Genomic DNA, 19,884 nt, shown 5'->3' with positions numbered 1-19,884 from the left:
AAAATGCCCATTGTGATCATGAAAGTCTTGCATTGCTTATCGATTATTTATCGGCACATCTGTAAACACTGTTCTTGTTGTTTCGTCGTTGTAAAAAGAATGTCTTGTATTGAACAATACAACAAAGTGATGATAGATACATAATTCTTCATTTATGTAGCACTGTTTTTGAGTTAATGATAATTAAATTAACGATCTGATGTTGCACGATTCTCGCAAATGTTCATGTGATATTTATTTTGGATATCTTTGTCTTGCACAAATAACTATTTTTATAAGAAGTTGTCATTTTTTAAAGTTTATATAACACAAATAAAAACACATTCTATTGATAAACGGAAGTTTTCGGCTTCTCAGGTTGAAGACAGGAACAAAAGTTTATTTGATTCCACAATTTTGTTGTTATTGTTGTTGTTGTTCACGGCTGTGACAGCATAGTTATACATTTAAAACATCGAAGACGCTTATTTCACATAATTTTACATCGAAGAAGGTGTGTTTATGGTTATATCTACATGGTTTTACATCGAAGAAGGTGTGTGTTCATGGTTTTATGTACATAGTTTGACATCATAGACTGTTGACATCGTAGACTGTTGACATCGTAGAGGCTGACTGTAATAGTGTCCAGTCAGGCGGTGGCTTACTGTACTGGCGATTTCGCTCGCACCTCTCTGTCTTGGCTGGATGACAAGTGATCGTTTAGACCAATATTTTGCATTTTCGTCCGTTGTCAGATCGGTTAATAGATATTATATACAATAAACATAATTATGTTTCAGATATATGAATAACAAGACAACTGTCATAATAAATACATATGATAAGAATTCCAATGAAAAGATGTTCTTTAGTGTAAGTATCTTATCTTTAATGTAATACTTGATATTTAATATTTTTACTTTTCATATTGGATTTTTAAACAAATTTTTTTTGTTTTAACTAAGCTTTTAACTTTAGTTTATTTCAACAATAAGTCTTATCCCAATTTAAACTTTATATTATGATTGTGCGTTGACAGTTGAAACATGTATGTATACACATGTTATTGTAATATGAAACAAAGTAAATAATCAATTTGAAACTCATGATTAAGTGCTGTTATTTACATAGAAATGCATTTTAATTAACCGATCTATTAATAAACATATAGCGAATAACGATCATTTTAGGCAATAAAAAAAACAAAGATATATATTTTTAATAAAAACAACTTCAAAATTAATATAAATGAATACAACCACCAAAAATATAAAAATATATAATTAAATAATGTAATTTTCTGTTTTGTTTTCTATTTGTTTCTTTTAATATTTTTTCTATAATACCTATTTACAATGCCTGAGGTCAATTTACCGAAAATTTGTATAGCATATAACATTTATGACTTTTATAGCAAATTAGATATACAGTGAAATAACATTTTCATGTTATGCTTTGAGTTTTTATTATTACCATACGAGTTTGTATTTACTTTACCAGAAACTTAATATCGCGGCTTAACAATGCTTTTCTTTTTAGTCGTAACAGAGTTTATAAACATTGAAAACTTGAAAACCCTTGGAGATAATTTGTTTAAACTTCATACAGTGGTAGAGGGCATTGAGGGGGGGGGGGGGTGCAGTGTCAAAGAACCATAACTCTATTTTGCCCGGTTTTTGAATTATCTCCCCTTATAGACAAATCTTGTCCGGAGCATTACTCTAAAACTATTAGAGATATCAACATGAAACTTTGTAGGTGAATAGATCTCAATCGGTAGATGTGCAGTGCATAAGAACAATAACTCTTTTTGTCCTAATGTTGGAGTTATTGCCCTTTGTTAATTTCAACACTTTGAACTTTGTCCGGAACATAACTCTAAAACTATAAGAGATATCAAGATGAAACATTGTAGGTACATAGATCACATTAAGTAGAAGTGCAGTGTAAAAGAACCATAACTCTGTTCAGCCTCATTTTTGAATTATCGCCCCTTATAGAAAAATCTTGTCCGGGGCATAACTCTAAAACTATTAGAGATATCAACATGAAACTTTGTAGGTGAATGGTTCTCAATGGGTAGATGTGCAGTGCATAAGAACAATAACTCTTGTTGTCCTAATTTTGGAGTTATTGCCCTTTGTTAATTTTAACTCTGAACTTTGTCCGGAACATAACTCTTAAATTATAAGAGATATCAAAATGAAACATTGAAGGTAGATAGATCTAATTGAGTAGAAGTGCAGTGCAAAAAACATAACTCTGTTAAGCCTCATTTTTGAATTATCTCCCCTTTTAGAAAAATATTGTACTGGACATAGCTGTAATATTAACATGAAACTTTGTAGGTAGATGTATCTCAATGGGTAGATGTGCAGTGCACGAGAATCATAACTTTGCCTTGCCTAATTCTGGAGTTATTGCCCTTTGTTTATTTTTACTTTTTGAAGTTGTCCGGAACATAACTCGGAAACCATAAGAGATATCAACAAGAAACTTTGTAAGTTGATAGATAACAGTGATTAGAAGTGCAGTGCAAAGAACAGTAACTCTGCCTTTCCTAATTTTGGAATTATTGCACTTTGAACTTTTTCCAGGAACATAACTCTGAAACTACAAGAGGTGTACTTTCCTGTGTCCAAAACCTATTCGGGGAGCATCACCCGGCTCAAACCGAGCTCTTGTTATTATAAGTTAATGGTGACTTTTACTCCATAATTCTATAAAATGGCCTTCAGTTCACATCTAGTTTGCTTCTTTTACGAAAATTACGATAATTCTTCTAGTATACGGGTTTGATATCTTTTGCGGTCTTATCTGCATGACTACCTTGCTCGCGTTTTGCTTTTTTAAGGTTCTTATATACAGACAGAAAAGTATTATGTTGTTCTTGTAAAGCAATTTTGTGATACTCTTCGCCATGATAACGTTGCCTTGGTTGTAGCAACAGGTCAACCGGGAGGACTGCCTCACGGTTATATAACAAATAAAATGGACTATATTTTGAAGTCCTAGAGACATTGAATCTAAGTGCGGCTAGTGTCATGTTACGATGAATATCCCATTGTTTTAGATTTCCCTGGATTCTTTTAGCTAATATATCATGTATGACATGGTGAGAACGTTCATTTTTCGCGTTTCCGGCAGCATGATAGGTAGTTGTACGCGCGTGATCATTTTTTAATCTTTAAGTGTTTCTTTGAAAGCATTACTTGTAAATTCTGATCCATTGTCAGTGACAATTTGTAACGGACATGCATATCTAGGGTAAATTTCTTCTAATAGTAAATGTATAATTGTATCAGTACTTTTGTCAGTAGTAGGGAAACACTCGGGATAACCACTGTAAAGGTCAATAAAACATATAATGTAGCGGTTACCACTCATTGTTTTTTCGTAGAGTCCTGATACGTCGATACTCAAGGTAGCGAATGGATAAGGCGGTATTCTTGTCTCGCCCATAGGTGCTTTTATTGTTGTAAGATTACGTGACTGACGATCAACACATTTAGAAACATATACCTTTGTGTTCCTGGGTGACCATTATTTAAATGATATTGAGTAAAGACAAGGTGTTTTAAGTGTTGCGGAACAAACAATCTAAGATTAGGATCATCATCTACATTAGACAGATAATAAAGAACTTGGTCAATTTCTAAATATTTGCTCTGCACTGATTTAGTTGGCTGTCCGTGACGTAGTAACATTTTCAGTTCAAGAATAGTTTGATCTTTATCTTGCTCTGAAGCCATATTTAATTTTTCTAATTGTTTAATATCTTCTACAATTGGCTCTTGAATTTGGTATTCTTTGTTTGCTATTTCTTTGGCATTAAGATGCGTAGAATCAAAAGCATTTACTTCATAGCTTTCATCAGTTTTCACAGCATGTACATTATCATAATTTGAATTGGTATTTGATTTTGAGACTGTTATTTCGAAGGCATTGTCATTAATATCAGGCTCGTAAAGTTCAATATCAGAGTTGTTAGCATTTTTATCATCAGCTGGAGGTCTAGAAAAGAAATCGGCGATTAAATTTAATTTTCCGGGTAAATATTCAATTTTACAGTTATAGGCAGAAATGTTTAAGGCCCAAAGCTGAATTCTTTTGTTTTGCATAGGTGCTTCTAGAAGATATTTTAAAGGTTTATGGTCTGTAAATATAGTAAACACTGCATTATGTAAATAAACGTCTAATTTTTGTAACGCATAATGAATACTGAATGCTTCTTTTTCTATGGTACTGTACTTTCTTTGAGATTTACTTAATTTATGAGATAAGAAGTATATAGATTTTTCAATACCAGATTTGTCACACTTCTGACTTAAACATGCTCCGCCCACTAAATCTGAGGAGTCCGTGCAGAGAGTATAAGGCTTATTTGGGTCTGGGAATGCTAAAAGTGGAATACGTGTTAACATTTTCTTTAATTGATCAAAACTTTCTTGACAATCTTTTGTCCATTTAAACAAAACACGTTTTCTAGTTTGATTAGAGGTTCAACAATTTTAGAATATTTAGGGCAAAATCTTCTATAAAAACCAGCAGCACCAAGTAAAGATCTCACATCTTTAACACATTTTGGTACCGGAAGTGACCTAATAGCTTTTACCTTTTCTGGGTCTGGTTTTATACCTTCATGATCAATTATAAAACCAAGGTACTTTGTTTGTTGCTGAATAAAACTGCACTTTTTCAGTTTAAGTTTTAATTTATGCTCTTTAAGCTTTGAAAATACTGTCTGTATATGTGATAAATATTCATTTAATGACTTCGAAAATATCAGAATGTCGTCAAGATAACTAACAGCAAATGCCTCTGTTTTATAAGTTGAGGAGGATTCTTCAATTTTCTATATATTCTGCGATGCAGAAGACAAACTTCAGCACCTGAATCTACTAACGATCTGTATTTATAGTTTTCTATTTTAATCAATCATGAATTAGGGCTACCCGCTAATGCTATACTAAATTTTGGTATTTTACCGTTCCTGACACAGACCCCTTTATGACAGGAACTTGCTAGTTTTCCTGAAAATTTATTTTGTTTCTGTTGTAAAAGTTTTGTTTACGGCATTCCCGCATAATATGTCCAAAATCATTACATTTCCAGCACTTAATATTTGATTTCAAACTATTATTGCTATTATTTGTCCTAAATCGTGAAAAATTTTGACGGTGAAATACAGAATATATTCCATTTTTCCTAAATCTACAATTACGCATCTGATGACCTGGCCTCTTACAATAAACGCAAACATTTCTTGTATAATAATGATTAAAATTATTTGCTCTGTAATTATTGTATCTTGCGTGATTTTGAGAATTAGAAAATTTTACTCTGGCAGAAAATCTAGCTGTGAAATTCTGTTCATTCATTGCGCAAGTAATTGCTTCTTGTAAAGTTTTTTGCTTTTCTCTCATAAGTTTAAGTTTTAAATAATTATGCGCTAAATTATCCGTAAACAATTTCACTAATTGAAGTTCAATTAAACTGTTATCTCCTAGTTTATAATTTTCATAAGCGGTTTCAGCACAATTAATAAGTTTCTTACCAAAAATTTGAACACTTTCTCCCGAAACTTGTTTTAAATTTCTCAAAAGATAAAATTCATGTTGTTAATCTTTAATTTTGCCAAATCTAGTACTTATTTCTTCTTTTAATTGTTCCCACGAATTACGAGGATTATCACGCAAATATCTACATATGAAATCGCTTACAGTCCCTTTACTTCATTGAAATGCGACTAATTTTATTTTATTATCATTCAAACTTTTTAAAACAGCATATTTTTCTATAGATTTTATCCAGTCATTAAAATATTTAGAAATGCCATCAACATTTTGTACTATTTCTGATAAACCCTGTGTATCTATGACAGTTGAAATATTTTCCAATTTATCTGATAAATTTTCAAAACTTGTAGCTATTTCTTGATCTGACATCTTCAAAATTAGCAAATTACAGGTATATAAACGATCACTCACTTTTAATTTTCTGTTTCAGGTACTTCGTTGTGTCCCACTGTCCAAAATCGTCGCTTCGACATCGCTGGTCTTAGGTGCCAAATCAACCGTTGTCGTATTACGGAAAGAAAACTCACAGATGTTTCATACTTTATTACTGATACACAAGTGTACAGGTCAAGTACCAAATTCGAACTATCCAGAATGGACCTCTAGCGCAGTATTTATAATGACAGCTTTCACATAAAATGTTACGAAATCTAGCCGACTCCCAAATACATTATCTATCATTTTTGACGTATGAACTATGTACACCCTTTTTATATACGAAATAAAAACCTTAATATATGTATATACATGTCGACTTGTCATTTATATTAATACGATGTGTAAACAGTATAATACGACACCAAAACCTTCTCGGGGAGCATCATTCGGTTGAACTGATTCTTGTTTATTTTTTATTTTATTTTTTGTGTGTCTGTTTTAAAGAAGAAGTCACGATATGCAAGGGTAAAGTGTTGCTGTCATAATAAAATGAGCATAAATGATTTTTTGATGCAACTCTAGTCATGCAAAATTCCGTATGTATCAAACTGTTATAGTAAAAAATCTAAACGCATTCGCTACATCTCGGTGTCCTGATAAAAATAAACTTATACAGGAAAATACATACAGATATACAGTACGATTTAGATTGAAAGATCAGACAATACCACAGAGCTTGCAGCCCTTTGATTTATTTTTGTGGTAGTTTTTATTTGTTTGGGTCGTCAGACCAAACAAATAATGGTAGCGAAATTTCAGACTCTGATGCTGTTAATTGCAAATGCCGAAAGTAGTCCGCTTTTTGAAGCGGTTACTTCTCTTTATATGTACACTAACGCCGAAAAATTCAGGGGAGATCACTGCGTAATGATGGTCAAATGACAGGCGCATTTATTTTCAAGCAAACTAGTTCCCAAATGGTCGAAGATTTCTAATATTGTTTTATTCTTTATAGATTTACATGCTTATTATGATTATTTACATCTGTGTTAAACAACAGTTAGCGTCGTTACAAACCCTAATTTAGAATAATATGGTTTTCTTCAAGCCGTTATCATATAACTTCACCGTGGGCGAGTGGTTTGCGCGCTCGCTTAGGAAGCGAGAGGTCAGGAGTTCAAATCCCAGTAAAGGCAACTCATTTTTTTTTTAAATTATGTAAGTCAAATAAACATTGAATTGAATATCAGTGTTGCAATTAGTGTTGTAGCCAATTTACTACAATTAAAACGCTGGAAAGCATTGGTAGCACTATACAAAAACAAATTGGTTTATAATATCACCATCTATTCTGAGACCCAAACAAATTCAGCGCCTTCTGTGCTTTGATTTATACCCGCTTATGCCGTACCTTCAGAGTGCAAACCACACCTCTAACTCGTCTCTAATATAATGCATTATTGAAATCAGTTAGACTGGTTAGACGACGAATTTGAAAAATACTGCAATGTGTTTGGACAAAAAATAATTTTGATCATTAAGGCACAAATCAGCCTCCATAAAATTTCTTAACAGTTTTTTTTATTTGTAAAAAGAATTAGATATTGTACATGTATTACAAGGGGGTCATACTATGCGCGCGCATCACCGAAATTCTGATACCGCGGACACTTTATCAACCGTTATTTTGAACAAAACGTGTCATGTAAAACAACCAGAATAGATTTGAATTTAATTTTTTTTGCAAGAACATGTCCTTACTTCTAGTTTTTTGTATTTCAAATGCCTTGACACAACTATTCCCTTTCTCGTCAGTATTTCGCTTTGAATGCGATTTTGATTCTGGATACTGTGTACAGAAATTTTCGATTAAACTTAAAGTTTTAGTCGACTGGAAGCTAGTTTATTGTAGAATCTGTTTCAAATATATACTTTTAATCTTCGTTCTTTTTCCTTTGTACGAAAAAAAGACTTAAAATGACTATTTACAGAAAATCGACATATGTTGGAGTACAGTTTGTATTTTGTTGGTAAATTTTAGTCGCGTCTTCTTACGTATTTGTCTTGTTTCCCTGGCAGAAATTCTGGTAACTTGGTGCGAATAGTTCTACCAAACATTAAAGTACTTGGCGGAACACCCGTACTACTATATAATATTATGAGGAACGTAACGATCATTCATTCGGAACGCGTTGAGTTCTTTTTTCAAGCTTTGTCCTTGAACATGCGAAACAGTTTTTGTCAGCGTTTTCATGAAACGTTTTGCGATTCCATTTGCTTCAGGATGTAAGGGAGTAATCCGTCTGTGTTTAAATCTTTGTTTGAAGAATATGTTTACAAAATTTTATATGTAGTTTATTTATTTACTTAAATTCATAAATGTCCCAAATCTTCGAGGCGTACAATAAAATAGGTTGGACCATAGAGTCAAATAGTGAAAGGTTAGCTTTAATATAAAAGATTTACTCTACTTAATAATGACAGGAGACTATATTATGCTTTGAGAGCTTGGCCAGAGAGCACCTTTCCAACATTTCACTCATGAAATAGGTGGTACCATTCATGCAACATTTTATCTAGCCAGCCAATCAGTCATATGCATTTAAGCCACTTGATATGCAACAATTAAATTCTATGAGGTGCAAATATCACTGTTTGAAAATGGTTTATATTGATGAAATTTCAATGGTTGGTAGGGGTCTTTTCAATTTCATAAACTTGCGTCTCCAAGAAATAATGGGTTCAAGTAAGCCATTTGGGGGAGTGAGTGTACTGGCATTTGGTGACCTATTCCAGCTTCCATCTCTTAAAGATTCTTGGTTTTTTTTCACAAAAAATACCTCATATAACTAATTTAGGCATACAAAAAGTATTTTGCTTTATTGAATAGATTAAGGGAGGGAAATCATACTGATGAAGATCTTTGTACACTTGAATCAAGATTGCTTTCTAATCTGTCCATTTCCCAGGAAGCCCAAAGAGAAATGCTACATCTGTTTTGTAATAGAGATCCAGTGTTTGCTCATAACAGGAATATTCTCTTAAGTATACCAGAGGTAGATAAAGTGATTATAGAAGCAATTGATATTGTCTCTGGCAATTTAAGTGATTCATTGCATACTTCTCTTCATAATAGATTCCGAACTGATCCTAGCAAAATAATGGCGATACAAAAAGAATGGAGTTAGGGAGTCTGCCGAGTTTTTGCAAATATTAATACCGCTGATGGTCTAAAAATAATGCCGCATGTCTTTTTGTTTGTTTTTGTTTCTGATATTTTATGAAGAAATTTGATTATAGAGTAGAAAATTCTGAGCGTTGCAGTATTGTTTGGGTTTGAATTGGTTGTTGATGAGATGCCAGGACTAAGGCATGAATGCCTATTAAGTTCTGTGTTCCATATTTAACAAAGATTCCTGCTTTTAAAGTCAAAATATGCTTTCATAATTGTCGGTCTCTTAGAAAACACCAAAAACAGTTTAATTTCTTTGTTCTCGCAGAGCCTCTCAGAACCAATGATTCATCCTAAAGGTTGGGCGTATACGGAATTAATCTCAACGCCAAATTGTGATCACCAAATACACTTAACTGACACATGACACGTTTGGATGGATAGACGGACGGACAGACATTTGAGCAGATCACCTTTCAGGGCAATACAAAACCAATTAAAAAAAACAACATCGCAATAGTTTTAAAGAACATGTATTGTATTCTTAGAAGTATGAAAATAACATCTACGCAAATTTGATTCTCATTAACATTGTATTACAGTATAATTTGTGATCGTTTTGCACCATAAAGTCATAAAGTTTGTAGTTTCAAAGGATGCTTTTTTAAGTCTGCACTTGTAAGACTCAATTAGAATCATTACACTTATGATAAAAGAAAATGCCTTCTTGCGCGTGTTTACTTTAAAATGATAAAGTGTATAGAAACATATATATAGCCATTTCGAAATACAGGATAGCTGCCGCAATATTTTTTTTGCATCTATTCTTCCCGTTCACACTTCAACGGACTAAAATTAACAAAGCTTTAAATAAAAACGCAAAAGAAGTGTTTTTATCTCGTCCATGGGAGAAATAAAGAAAAATTAAAAAATTCAATGACGGCCATTTTGAAATTGATTTTCTAAAAGTACAGCCGTGGTAGAGATTCAGCGTACTCTAAATAGGTAAGTGAGCCCAACTACCCGCTTGTACTAAAAAAATGCCGTTAGGATGAACATTTTCCCAAAACAAAACCAGTCTATCATTTTTGTACGTTACACAAAGTCTGGCGCAACTGACAAAACAAATCAAGTTAACAAATTGAAGTTTCGTTTTATTTTACAAATATATCCTTTGATGTTGATGAACGCAGAAAAATTTGTTTCTTGATAATACAGGAAAACATTTTTCAATAAGCAATTTATTGCAGAATATATTGATTTGTTACAACAGATATTTACCGAAATAGCTATAGTAAAGAAAGAGTTGAGTTTACAAAGAAAAGTTACATATGAATATCATGTATATTATGCTAATGACTACAATCAATATTAATATGTGTAAGTATATATTATTAATTTTCCTTTACATTGAATCCCATTGGAAAAAAGATTTAAGCTTAATGGGCAATCCTAGGGTAGCACAGAACACGCTTCTTAATTATTATAAGTCTATTTTAGTTGCATTTTTGGGTTTCACACGTATTTGCTATTTGCGATAGTGTTGTACATGTCCATGTATACTTCCCTGCAGAAATCAATGTATAAAACAAAATTTAAGTAAATCCAAGCTGCCATTTTCCATCGCTTATACTAAGCATTTTGCTGCCTTTGTAGGACCCTTTATAAGACTTGGTGTTCATAGAGCTTCAGAATGCAATGTAATTCGACATCGTGCACAAACCTTCAAATTTTAAATATCTCAATTCGTGAATTTAAAATCTTGAAAACTGAGACCCCTTGTGAACAATGGAACAACTGCCAGAAGGTGCAAATTGAAGACTCGGTGTGATTATGTTTTTTTTTGTTTTTGATTTTTTATGAAGAAATTTGATTATAGAGTAGAAAATTCTGAGCGTTGCAGTATTGTTTGGGTTGAGTTTATAAGTACTAGCATTGGTCAAAGGTGTAGAACAAAGTACAAGCATTTATATAACAATGATATTCCACTATCATGGACACCAGTTTTTGAAACCTCTAGGAAATTTACCATACAGTTTTTTAAAACATATTTAATCGCAAGAAGGCAATTTCCTCTAAATTTAGCAGCAGCCAAAACAATTCATAAATCTCAGGGATCTACATTGCAAAAGGCAATTTTGCATTTTGGTCATAGAAAGGTTAATCACATGCATTATGTTGGCCTTAGTCGTCTTACAAACTTGTCTGGTTTATATATAACAGAGTTGAATAAATTGAAAATTGGTTTGTGTAACAATGTTGTCGATGAAATGCTTAGACTAAGGCATGAAATGCCTATGAAGTTCTGTGTTCCAGGTTTTTAAAGTCAAAATATGCTTTCATAATTGTCGGTCTCTTAGAAAACACCAAAAACAGTTTAATTTCTTTGTTCTCGCAGAGCCTCTCAGAACCAATGATTCATCCTAAAGGTTGGGCGTATACGGAATTAATCTCAACGCCAAATTGTGATCACCAAATACACAAAATCTGGCGCAACTGACAAAACAAAACAAGTTAACAATTTATTTTACAAATATATCCTTTGTAGTTTCATGATAATACCGGAACACCTTTTTCAATAAGCAATTTATTGCAGAATATATTGATTTGTTACAGTAATTATTTACCGAAATAGCTTCAAACTGCAATTTTCTCTCGCTAAAACTAAGCATTTAGCTGCCTTTGTTGAAAGGACCCTTTCCAAGACTTGGTGTTCATAGAGCTTCAGTATGTAATGTAATTCGCCTTCAATCTTTTTCAAATATCTCAATTCGTGAATATGAAAATCTGGAAAACGGAGACCCCTTGTGAACAATGGAACAACTGTCTTGAAGACAGTCTGAATGTAAGCTGCAACATTGTTCACGCTTCCCTGCAAAGGAGTCTTACTATCAATTTCTTCACCACGGGGTTTGCCATGCTGAGTTTTCTCTCGTTTGTTATCAATGTGGTATACCTGTATTGGTAGTGCCACTTATCTCTTTCCTACAGAAAGGACACTTGTGTATGTTAGCTGCACATACAAAACAGCAAACTAGATGACCGCATGGTAAGAAGGTAACTTCCATCTGCCTATCCAAACATATTTTACATCTGAGCAACTCTCTAAGCTGCTGGTTTTCTGCTTTTAAACACGCAACATCTGCAAAAAATGTACGTATATAAAAACAAAACAAACAAAAACATACTGGTTTAATATTTGTATGCTAAAAATGATACATGTACCAATATGTTTTCTTGTAAGAATATATTCTGAACGTAATTAAGAAGAAAAATACATAAAATATAATTTGACTATTGAGATGTGAACTATACCTTGACAGTTGGTTGATGTTGAAGACCCGGTAGCTCCCGCAACAGCGTCTGAAGATTCTAATGGGACACATGCCTGCGGCTGAGTCTGGTCGTCTGAAGTTTGGAAGACAGCTTGTGTTCAAAATATTTGGTCAGATGTACAAATTAGATTTGGAATAAACAATCTTATTCATATATACAATGTAGTATAACTACAAATACCTATTATAGAAAATAAAATAGAGATGTCCGAAAGCAATTTAAGATTTTGTAGTACAAGAATGGAAAATATTAGTAACGTTTATACCAAATAACTCAAGAATCTGAGAATACGCAGGAATGATGCAAAAGCAACATCGATTCTGTGCAAAACTATGCACGTTTATTAAACGGGCCAAAGTATTTTTTATAGTTACAAATCAAATTGAAAAAAGGATAAGCGCATACGGCTGTTATAACTTTATACAGGCTGTCCAGCACCTTCTGACAAAAAATTAGGGCAAATTTTAGGGCAATTTTTAAGAAATTTTAGGGCTAAAATTTGGAATTTCATTACTAAATTATGGCCTCAAAAGACCATGATATGGGCTCAACTTTGCATATTTGACAAATATTAACTCACAAATAATGCTCTAGTTTGGTTACAGCAAAGGTGTTACCAGTGTTCCATAGTCACGAGTGAAGAAATGGATTCACTGGTCAACTGCCTTTAAAAAGAGCTGAAAAACTACATTAAAACATAACTAGAATGAAAACATTTTCAAAGTTCCGGAATAATCAATATTCAATTAGTTAAGCTTTGATTAATAAATTGAAGGGGAAATTATGCTCTAGATTTATTTTTGCTTTATATAAATGCATTTATTATCAACCTTTATTCATTTTAAGGTTGGTTCATTTTCAACAAGTCTTGATCTTTCTTAAAAAACAATAAAAAACAATATGACCCACTTAAGTCATTCCCAGGAATATTAAAACTTAAATTATACAGCAGGGTATACACCTATGAAGAATTTGTTCAAGATAAATCAGGCTAAAATTGTAGAAAATTTCACAACAGTGTCAGTTTTTTCAATGATTTTCAACAGTTTTTTTCCAGATTTTAAAAAACTTACACTTTATGTTATAACACATGTTCAGTATTATTGTTAATGTGTACAAAAAAGGCAGCTGAAGGTGTCACTTCTAATACCCTAATTGGGTAGCAATATGGTTAAAGCATCCAATCACTACTGCCAGTTTACCTTACCCACTTTATAATTAGCAATGGAAACTTGTCTAGATCTGCCAGCTGGCATCACGTTCTACAGATAACTTGATTACAAATTAAGATTTTATTAATAAGGACCCCTACATAAAGTTTGATGAAATTTAGTGGTTCATCATGTAAATAGTTACTTTAAATACACCTAAGACTGAGGTAAATGGTAAAACTCTGTAGCCAAGAAAAATGTAACCTTGGAATTTTTTTTATCACAATTTTAAACACTGGTGACTTTTTTGATATAGTCAGTCAGACAATTTTCATTGTTCCATTTAAAACAAACAGTTTCTTATTATTTCTGACATCTGGTAATTAATCAAGTATGGCGTTTCTGCAGGAGTTGAAGTAAATACAACATGTGACTTTATGCAATTTAGTCAGACATGACATCAGCTCCACTGACTGTGTTCGAATTTAGGTTGTGATTGAAACATGGTTGTTTCGCGATATGTTTATCACAAAAGATAAAAAAATTAGGAATTTAAGTGAAAAAATAGGGCTTTTTTAGGAATTCCCTTTGAATTTTTCATTTTTTTTAGGAATTTTAGCCAAACTGAAAAAAATTAGGATTTTTTAGGAATTTTAGGGACGCTGGACGCTATACAGCCTGCTTTATACTTTAAACAGCATTAGATGTGTTTTCTCATGAGAATGACGACCTTACTACGTTTTAAAGCGGCTTCTGTCGATATTTTGATAGGTACAAAAAGGCAATTAAACGTTTTAGTTTTCATATCCCGCATTCCTTATAAAATTTTCAAAACAAAAAGTATAGTGGCGGTATGACGCGTCGGACTAGTAATCTAGAATCGTTGGTTAAATACCCTGTCAGGAGCGAGCCATATTTTCTTTAAGCAAGAAACTTTACACCCATTGCTGCACCCAAGTACAGATTGGTTACAGGAACGGACCAGAGTAGTGTGTCTATAAGTTATATTCTATCCTACACAATCGAATTAGGATACATCCTGTATGAGCAAATAAAATCGTATACATGTTATAGTAAAAGGAAGCAGATAAAACGTGATTCAGATACTTTTTCATGAGTTAACCGGCGTTGCTTCCGTGCACCATTCACGAAAATGGTGTTACTTCGTAAACATGGCGTAAAGGATCCATGTACAATAATGTAATATATTTGTTATTAAAAAAAATATAGATAGAATTAAATTTAAACAATGTTTGTTTTGCGTAATTCCTTCGTGTCAACACTAACCTCTGTTATTACTTTCTTGATCTAAAGCCCAGGTAACTGCTTCATTGAGCATCACATCATACTGCCCTACAATACAAGAAAATACAAAGAAAATTTATATATATGAAATATATATATTGTCAAATTGAAACGCAAATAATATAATAGTCTTAAACTGCAATAATGTATATCATCCAATATTATCATAGACTTTAAATACAACATATACCAAATGTGCATTCAAATAGTGCAACAGAATTCATAAATTGTGCATACCAGAAGTTTGATTTTTTACTGCCATAACCGCATGCTTCGCGACATCAGATTTAAACCCCATATCCTCCATAGCTTGTATTATTCTTCTTGTCATAGGATCTGTTAAAATACAAGCACCAAATTTCTTATTAATCATATGCCTTGACTTACATAATTTTACATGATTTCTGCTGCTGATATATAGTGATACCAAATATATGAATATTTCCGAATCAAATTAAAATCAATGGAAAGTACGCGTACAGAGAAACAATGACCTTCAACACTTTAGAGAGATTAATAGTGAATTGACTATGTCCAATGTATGGAGAGTAGCACAAGAAAGACCAGACTTACTGACTCTTATGCGATTTGTTGCGCAACTTAATTGTAAAGTTAAGCATGATCAAACTATAATTTGTCAAAAGTGTTTTAATGAATGTACACATGAACTCTACCATCTGATGTTTTACTGTGAGGTGAACAAAGAACTAAAGAAAATGGCAACATTCTTTGATTGCCTAGAAAATCAGTTCAATAGCACTCTTAGTAGATTTTTGCAGGCAATTCCTACAGAGATATTTATTACGTACACATTAGGATATGTAAATATCAATCTTATTAACGTATTATCCGCTGATAAGTACCCAGATTTCATGGCCATATGTGCAAAGTTCTTGTTATCATTATTTAAATAAAGTAATTATTTGAATGAATTTATTACATAGACAAGAAAGAAATGTAAAAGGAATGTTAAGAAAGTCACTATTTCATTTATATTTGTTAAAATTTCGATTTCGCATTTAACAATGTTTAAAAATGTTAAATAATGTCTTGCAAAAGCTAAAGGAACTACTGACATTTTATGCATTTTTAACCTTTCTATATGTAAGGTTTGCTTTCAATGTCTATTAGATTCCGTCTTCTTCATTGTATGGTCCAAACGTTATGTACATGATAACTTAAAAAACGAAAAAAACACGTAAAAGCAAATAAATGTTAAATACATGTATGTATGCAGCTGAATGTGCTATTTTTGCGTAAGATGTTACATGTAGTTGTGTATCTTCTTGCACTAATATGATGTGCTGATATGATTAACGTCACTTCTCTTCAAATATTGTCTTATGTAATATATATAATTTTACATCTTTGAAATTGTTCTTTTTTGTATAATTATGATGCTTTTCTTTGCTTAATGTTGTTTCTTTTCATTGACTGTGTTATGTAATATGTATATCTTCGAACATTCGGAGGCAATAAAGATGTATATATACCAATCTAACAGACACTTCCCTATCAGAGGATCACTGATACAATCTTGATTTCAAATAGTCTAAATTATATGCAAATACTACCTTTCACACATATAACAATTGTATTTTATAGTTTAATCTTAATATTTACTACTATTTGTTCTAGGCATTTGCAATAAGAAGTTCAATGCTACAGAAACAATATATCAATGAAAGTTTCCTGTCCGGAACCCAACAGTTCCTATGTGCAAGTTTTTTTTAGCGTGAATGAAGTTAAGTTAAAGATGTGTTCTGTGAACGGTGTTTTTGCATCATAATATTTTAGCACCCAGAATATATATATATATAACAATTGTATTTTATGTTTTGATCTTAATATTTATAAAGGTTTTTCATCATATATTTTAGCATTCAGAATGGCAGAATAATTATTATCCATACTAACCCATCACTCCTACATCCGCGGTCTTTCTTTGAGTCTGTTCTCTCTCCACCTACAATCACCACTGTCTTATGTATTAAATAATACCTGTACAATTTTAAACACTTCTTGAATTATTGCACTTTTTAGCATGAGAACATATATAAAATAACGTATGATTTTGATTCTCAAACAGAACTAAATTGAAAAAAAAATAACCACAACAAATCAAGCAAAAAACAGCATGATAATTTTCAATCAAAGAGTTTTAAAAACACTTCAAATACTTTAAAAATGCAAAATAATTCCATCATAAATGCGAATAAATAGTTAGATATAAGGTATGCTATCATAATTTAAAAAATAAAGCCTTTCGCTCCCAAAAGGATTGCCTACCTGTACAATGTGGAAACCATCGTAAATGTTCCTTCAATAGATCATCTCCTGTGAGAAATTAAAGAGACTTCTGACTAGGAAAGATGTCATTAGAGTAATGACAACAACGTAACAACCGGGACAACGCTCGACCCTTTCCTTATTTCTTAAGTCAAATATATCAGAGGAAGAATATTCCACCGCAAAGCCGGGCCAACGCTCGACTTTTTCTTATTTCTAAAGTCAAACACACCAATAAGAATATTCCACCGCCGAGCCGGGGCAACGCTTAACTTTTTCTTGTCACAGGAAATATATTATAGTAAAGAGTTCTTCTACAAAACATATTTTTCTGTAACAAATAAATTCATCAACACTTCAGGTATTGGAATTGACCCCGAGGAAAACTTATCTTGATTAAGTACTGGTTTAATTCTTAAAACATCTATATTTCTAACTAAAAAGGAGATTCCTGTAGAACAACAAAATTTAAAATAAATAGTTATATTCTGTAGCCTGATATACCCTATTTACACCAAAGATAAATATAAACATGATCTTAAGTAAAGCAAATTTAATTACCCTCCTTCCAATTTTGTAAACCACAATCACAAAAGTAACAACGTACACAATCACCAAACCCTACAAATAAAGAAAATAACTTCCTTTTCAATTACATACTATTTTACTAGCCATGTGCATCATAATGATGAACTTGAATGTTCAATCAAGATACATATAATGTGCTGATATATACACAAGTGGTACCTTTTGTATTATTGATACATGTTCACACATTAAACATTTCAACTTATTATCTGTAATAAAGAGACGATGTGAATCCGAGAAAATCAGACTGTGAGACACCTTTTTATTGATGTGTATGGATATCCCCAGAAATTTTATTCAGTTTCATTCAGTACAATGTTTCCGATATATTAGTAGAATAAATTTGATTCATTCTCGTGAAGTGAAAAAGTAAAATTCTATAAAAAAAACAAAAAAACCTGCGTAGTAGAAACCTGCTTCTGCAAGAGCTCTTGGTTGTATCGACTGATCATTTTGCCAGTTGCTATAGGAGTCTAATCTATGTTGGAGATTGACATAATCTAGATGTTTTGGATAGTTCATTGTTTCCATGGCATTCAGACGGTAACTTGTCTGCATGTTGCTACTTTGTACCTCTGTATTACATCTTTGACGATTGTTTTCATGTGAAGAAACCAATTCGGAATTTGAACCGTAGCCTGTCTCCTGGTATGACCCTATAAAAAATTAAGTTTTCTTGTAAATAAATATATGTTCTACAGTCTTACATGTAAAAATAGGAATTATAGAGATATTCAAGTAAGTGAACATCATTTTGAATTTTGCTTGAACCGGCATACAGAATTTTCATGTGTTGTACGGTGCATTAATTTGTAGCGAATAAGTAAAATCATCATCATTACATTCATTTCTTTTTTTTGTAAATGAGTTTAACATTTTGGTCTGAAGCCAAACTTGAACTCGCCTTGTATTTTATGTTATTACCCCTCACTTTTTTTTGGTAATGTCAATTTCCCATAGGCCTCTAGGAGTTATTCTTACTGTTAATTCAAGTGTACCACGTGACTAAGAATTTTGTACTGTTATATATGTTACAGTATTTTATAACAGTATAAAATCTGGTCAGGTGGTCTATTTTCTAATCAAAATGAAATAAAATGGCCGCCATTTTTCTCTCGATTCATTTTTATAGGGCCTAGGGCATCACCAAATTAACCATGACTCTCATAGAATTTAGTTCTTTGCACCCTAGAGTTCTTTTCGCGTATAAAATATCTTTTTGTTGAATAATCAAAAAGTAAACATCCGTTTTCAACGGAAGTAATTGTAATGTAAATAATGTTGTGTCAAACTGGAACATGCAGACGATTTAAGACGGTTAATTTTAACAAGTGAAATGTTACAGATAGAGTTGGTGGACAGACATTTGTAGGATATCATCTTATTTTGTAAATACACTTTGTCAAAAACCGTGCATACAGAAGGATCAGATTTCACAGATCATAGCCTTATAAATGAGTTAGTGTTTTGTTTTCTAAATAAAACACAGCTTATTGCATGTTTATGACTGGTAGATATCATCACTTGCTTAAAGAATAAAGAAAAACAAGTAGGCCTAAAGTACACTTAAAACTTGCAAGGTAAGGACAGTTTAGTTATTGCTACTCTTTGTTTATTTTTGTAACAGTTAGATTAAGTTAACAAATTTAGATCATCACAGTATTTGTTCGGGGTAATAAAATAAATAGCACATAGGTTTGTGTGTAACAGTAAAATATCATCCCTCGTAAAAATACTGTTACCCGAGGCGTATTTTCCTCGGGATGATATTTTACTGCAACCCACAAACCCATGTGTTATTTATATATTGTTACACGTAACAGTCCTGTGAGCAACATTTTTTTACATCCATTGATTCACTATTTTCTTTTTTAGAAACGGCGATCTTCACACTGTTTGGTGGGGGAGAGGGTGCAAAAGTAATAAGAGCCAGGTTTCAATACAAGCTTGATAACTATACGTCATTCTTAACACTATTTATCGAAAAGGCTTTTCTACTTAAAGTACAGTGACCTTGACACATGGCGCCCAAAAGCAACTCAAAACGAGGTCTGCATATACTAAACAATATATGATATCTAATTCCTATATCATCCGGAAACAA

The 19,884-nt window shown here is 32.3% G+C and overlaps 1 protein-coding gene across 2 annotated transcripts; it reads right to left on the bottom strand.

The window, feature by feature from the left end:
* Nucleotides 1-10,332: 10,332 nt before the first annotated feature.
* LOC132759060 (E3 ubiquitin-protein ligase MYLIP-like) lies at nt 10,333-18,434 on the bottom strand. Of its 2 annotated transcripts, none has more exons than XM_060750782.1 (7): nt 18,179-18,434; nt 17,754-17,813; nt 16,821-16,869; nt 15,141-15,239; nt 14,886-14,951; nt 12,427-12,537; nt 10,333-12,253 (listed from the first exon to the last, which is right to left on the bottom strand). In XM_060750782.1, the coding sequence occupies exons 1-7, from the start codon at nt 18,230-18,232 to the stop codon at nt 12,054-12,056; spliced, it is 639 nt and encodes a 212-aa protein (XP_060606765.1). In that variant the 5' UTR covers nt 18,233-18,434; the 3' UTR covers nt 10,333-12,053. The 2 variants fall into 2 exon arrangements, with proteins under 2 accessions (XP_060606765.1, XP_060606766.1); XM_060750783.1 differs by having other exon boundaries at nt 12,427-12,519; nt 18,179-18,428.
* Nucleotides 18,435-19,884: the final 1,450 nt, after the last annotated feature.

The sequence above is a fragment of the Ruditapes philippinarum genome, unplaced genomic scaffold (assembly GCF_026571515.1).
Source record: "Ruditapes philippinarum isolate M1 unplaced genomic scaffold, ASM2657151v2 ctg9231_1_1_1_1, whole genome shotgun sequence".
NCBI lineage: Eukaryota > Metazoa > Mollusca > Bivalvia > Venerida > Veneridae > Ruditapes > Ruditapes philippinarum.
This window is presented reverse-complemented; position numbering and strand designations above follow the sequence as displayed.

What these genes read in the sequence shown, in the direction of transcription:
- LOC132759060 (XM_060750782.1), bottom strand. Translation starts at nt 18,232, where the DNA reads ATGATCAGTCGATACAACCAAGAGCTCTTGCAGAAGCAGGTTTCTACT. An exon ending in AGCAGGTTTCTACTACGCAG is followed by an intron (nt 17,814 to 18,178) that starts GTTTTTTTGTTT and finishes CTTTATTTGTAG; the next exon opens with GGTTTGGTGATTGTGTACGT. An exon ending in TCAAGAAAGTAATAACAGAG is followed by an intron (nt 12,538 to 14,885) that starts GTTAGTGTTGAC and finishes TTTGAACACAAG; the next exon opens with CTGTCTTCCAAACTTCAGAC.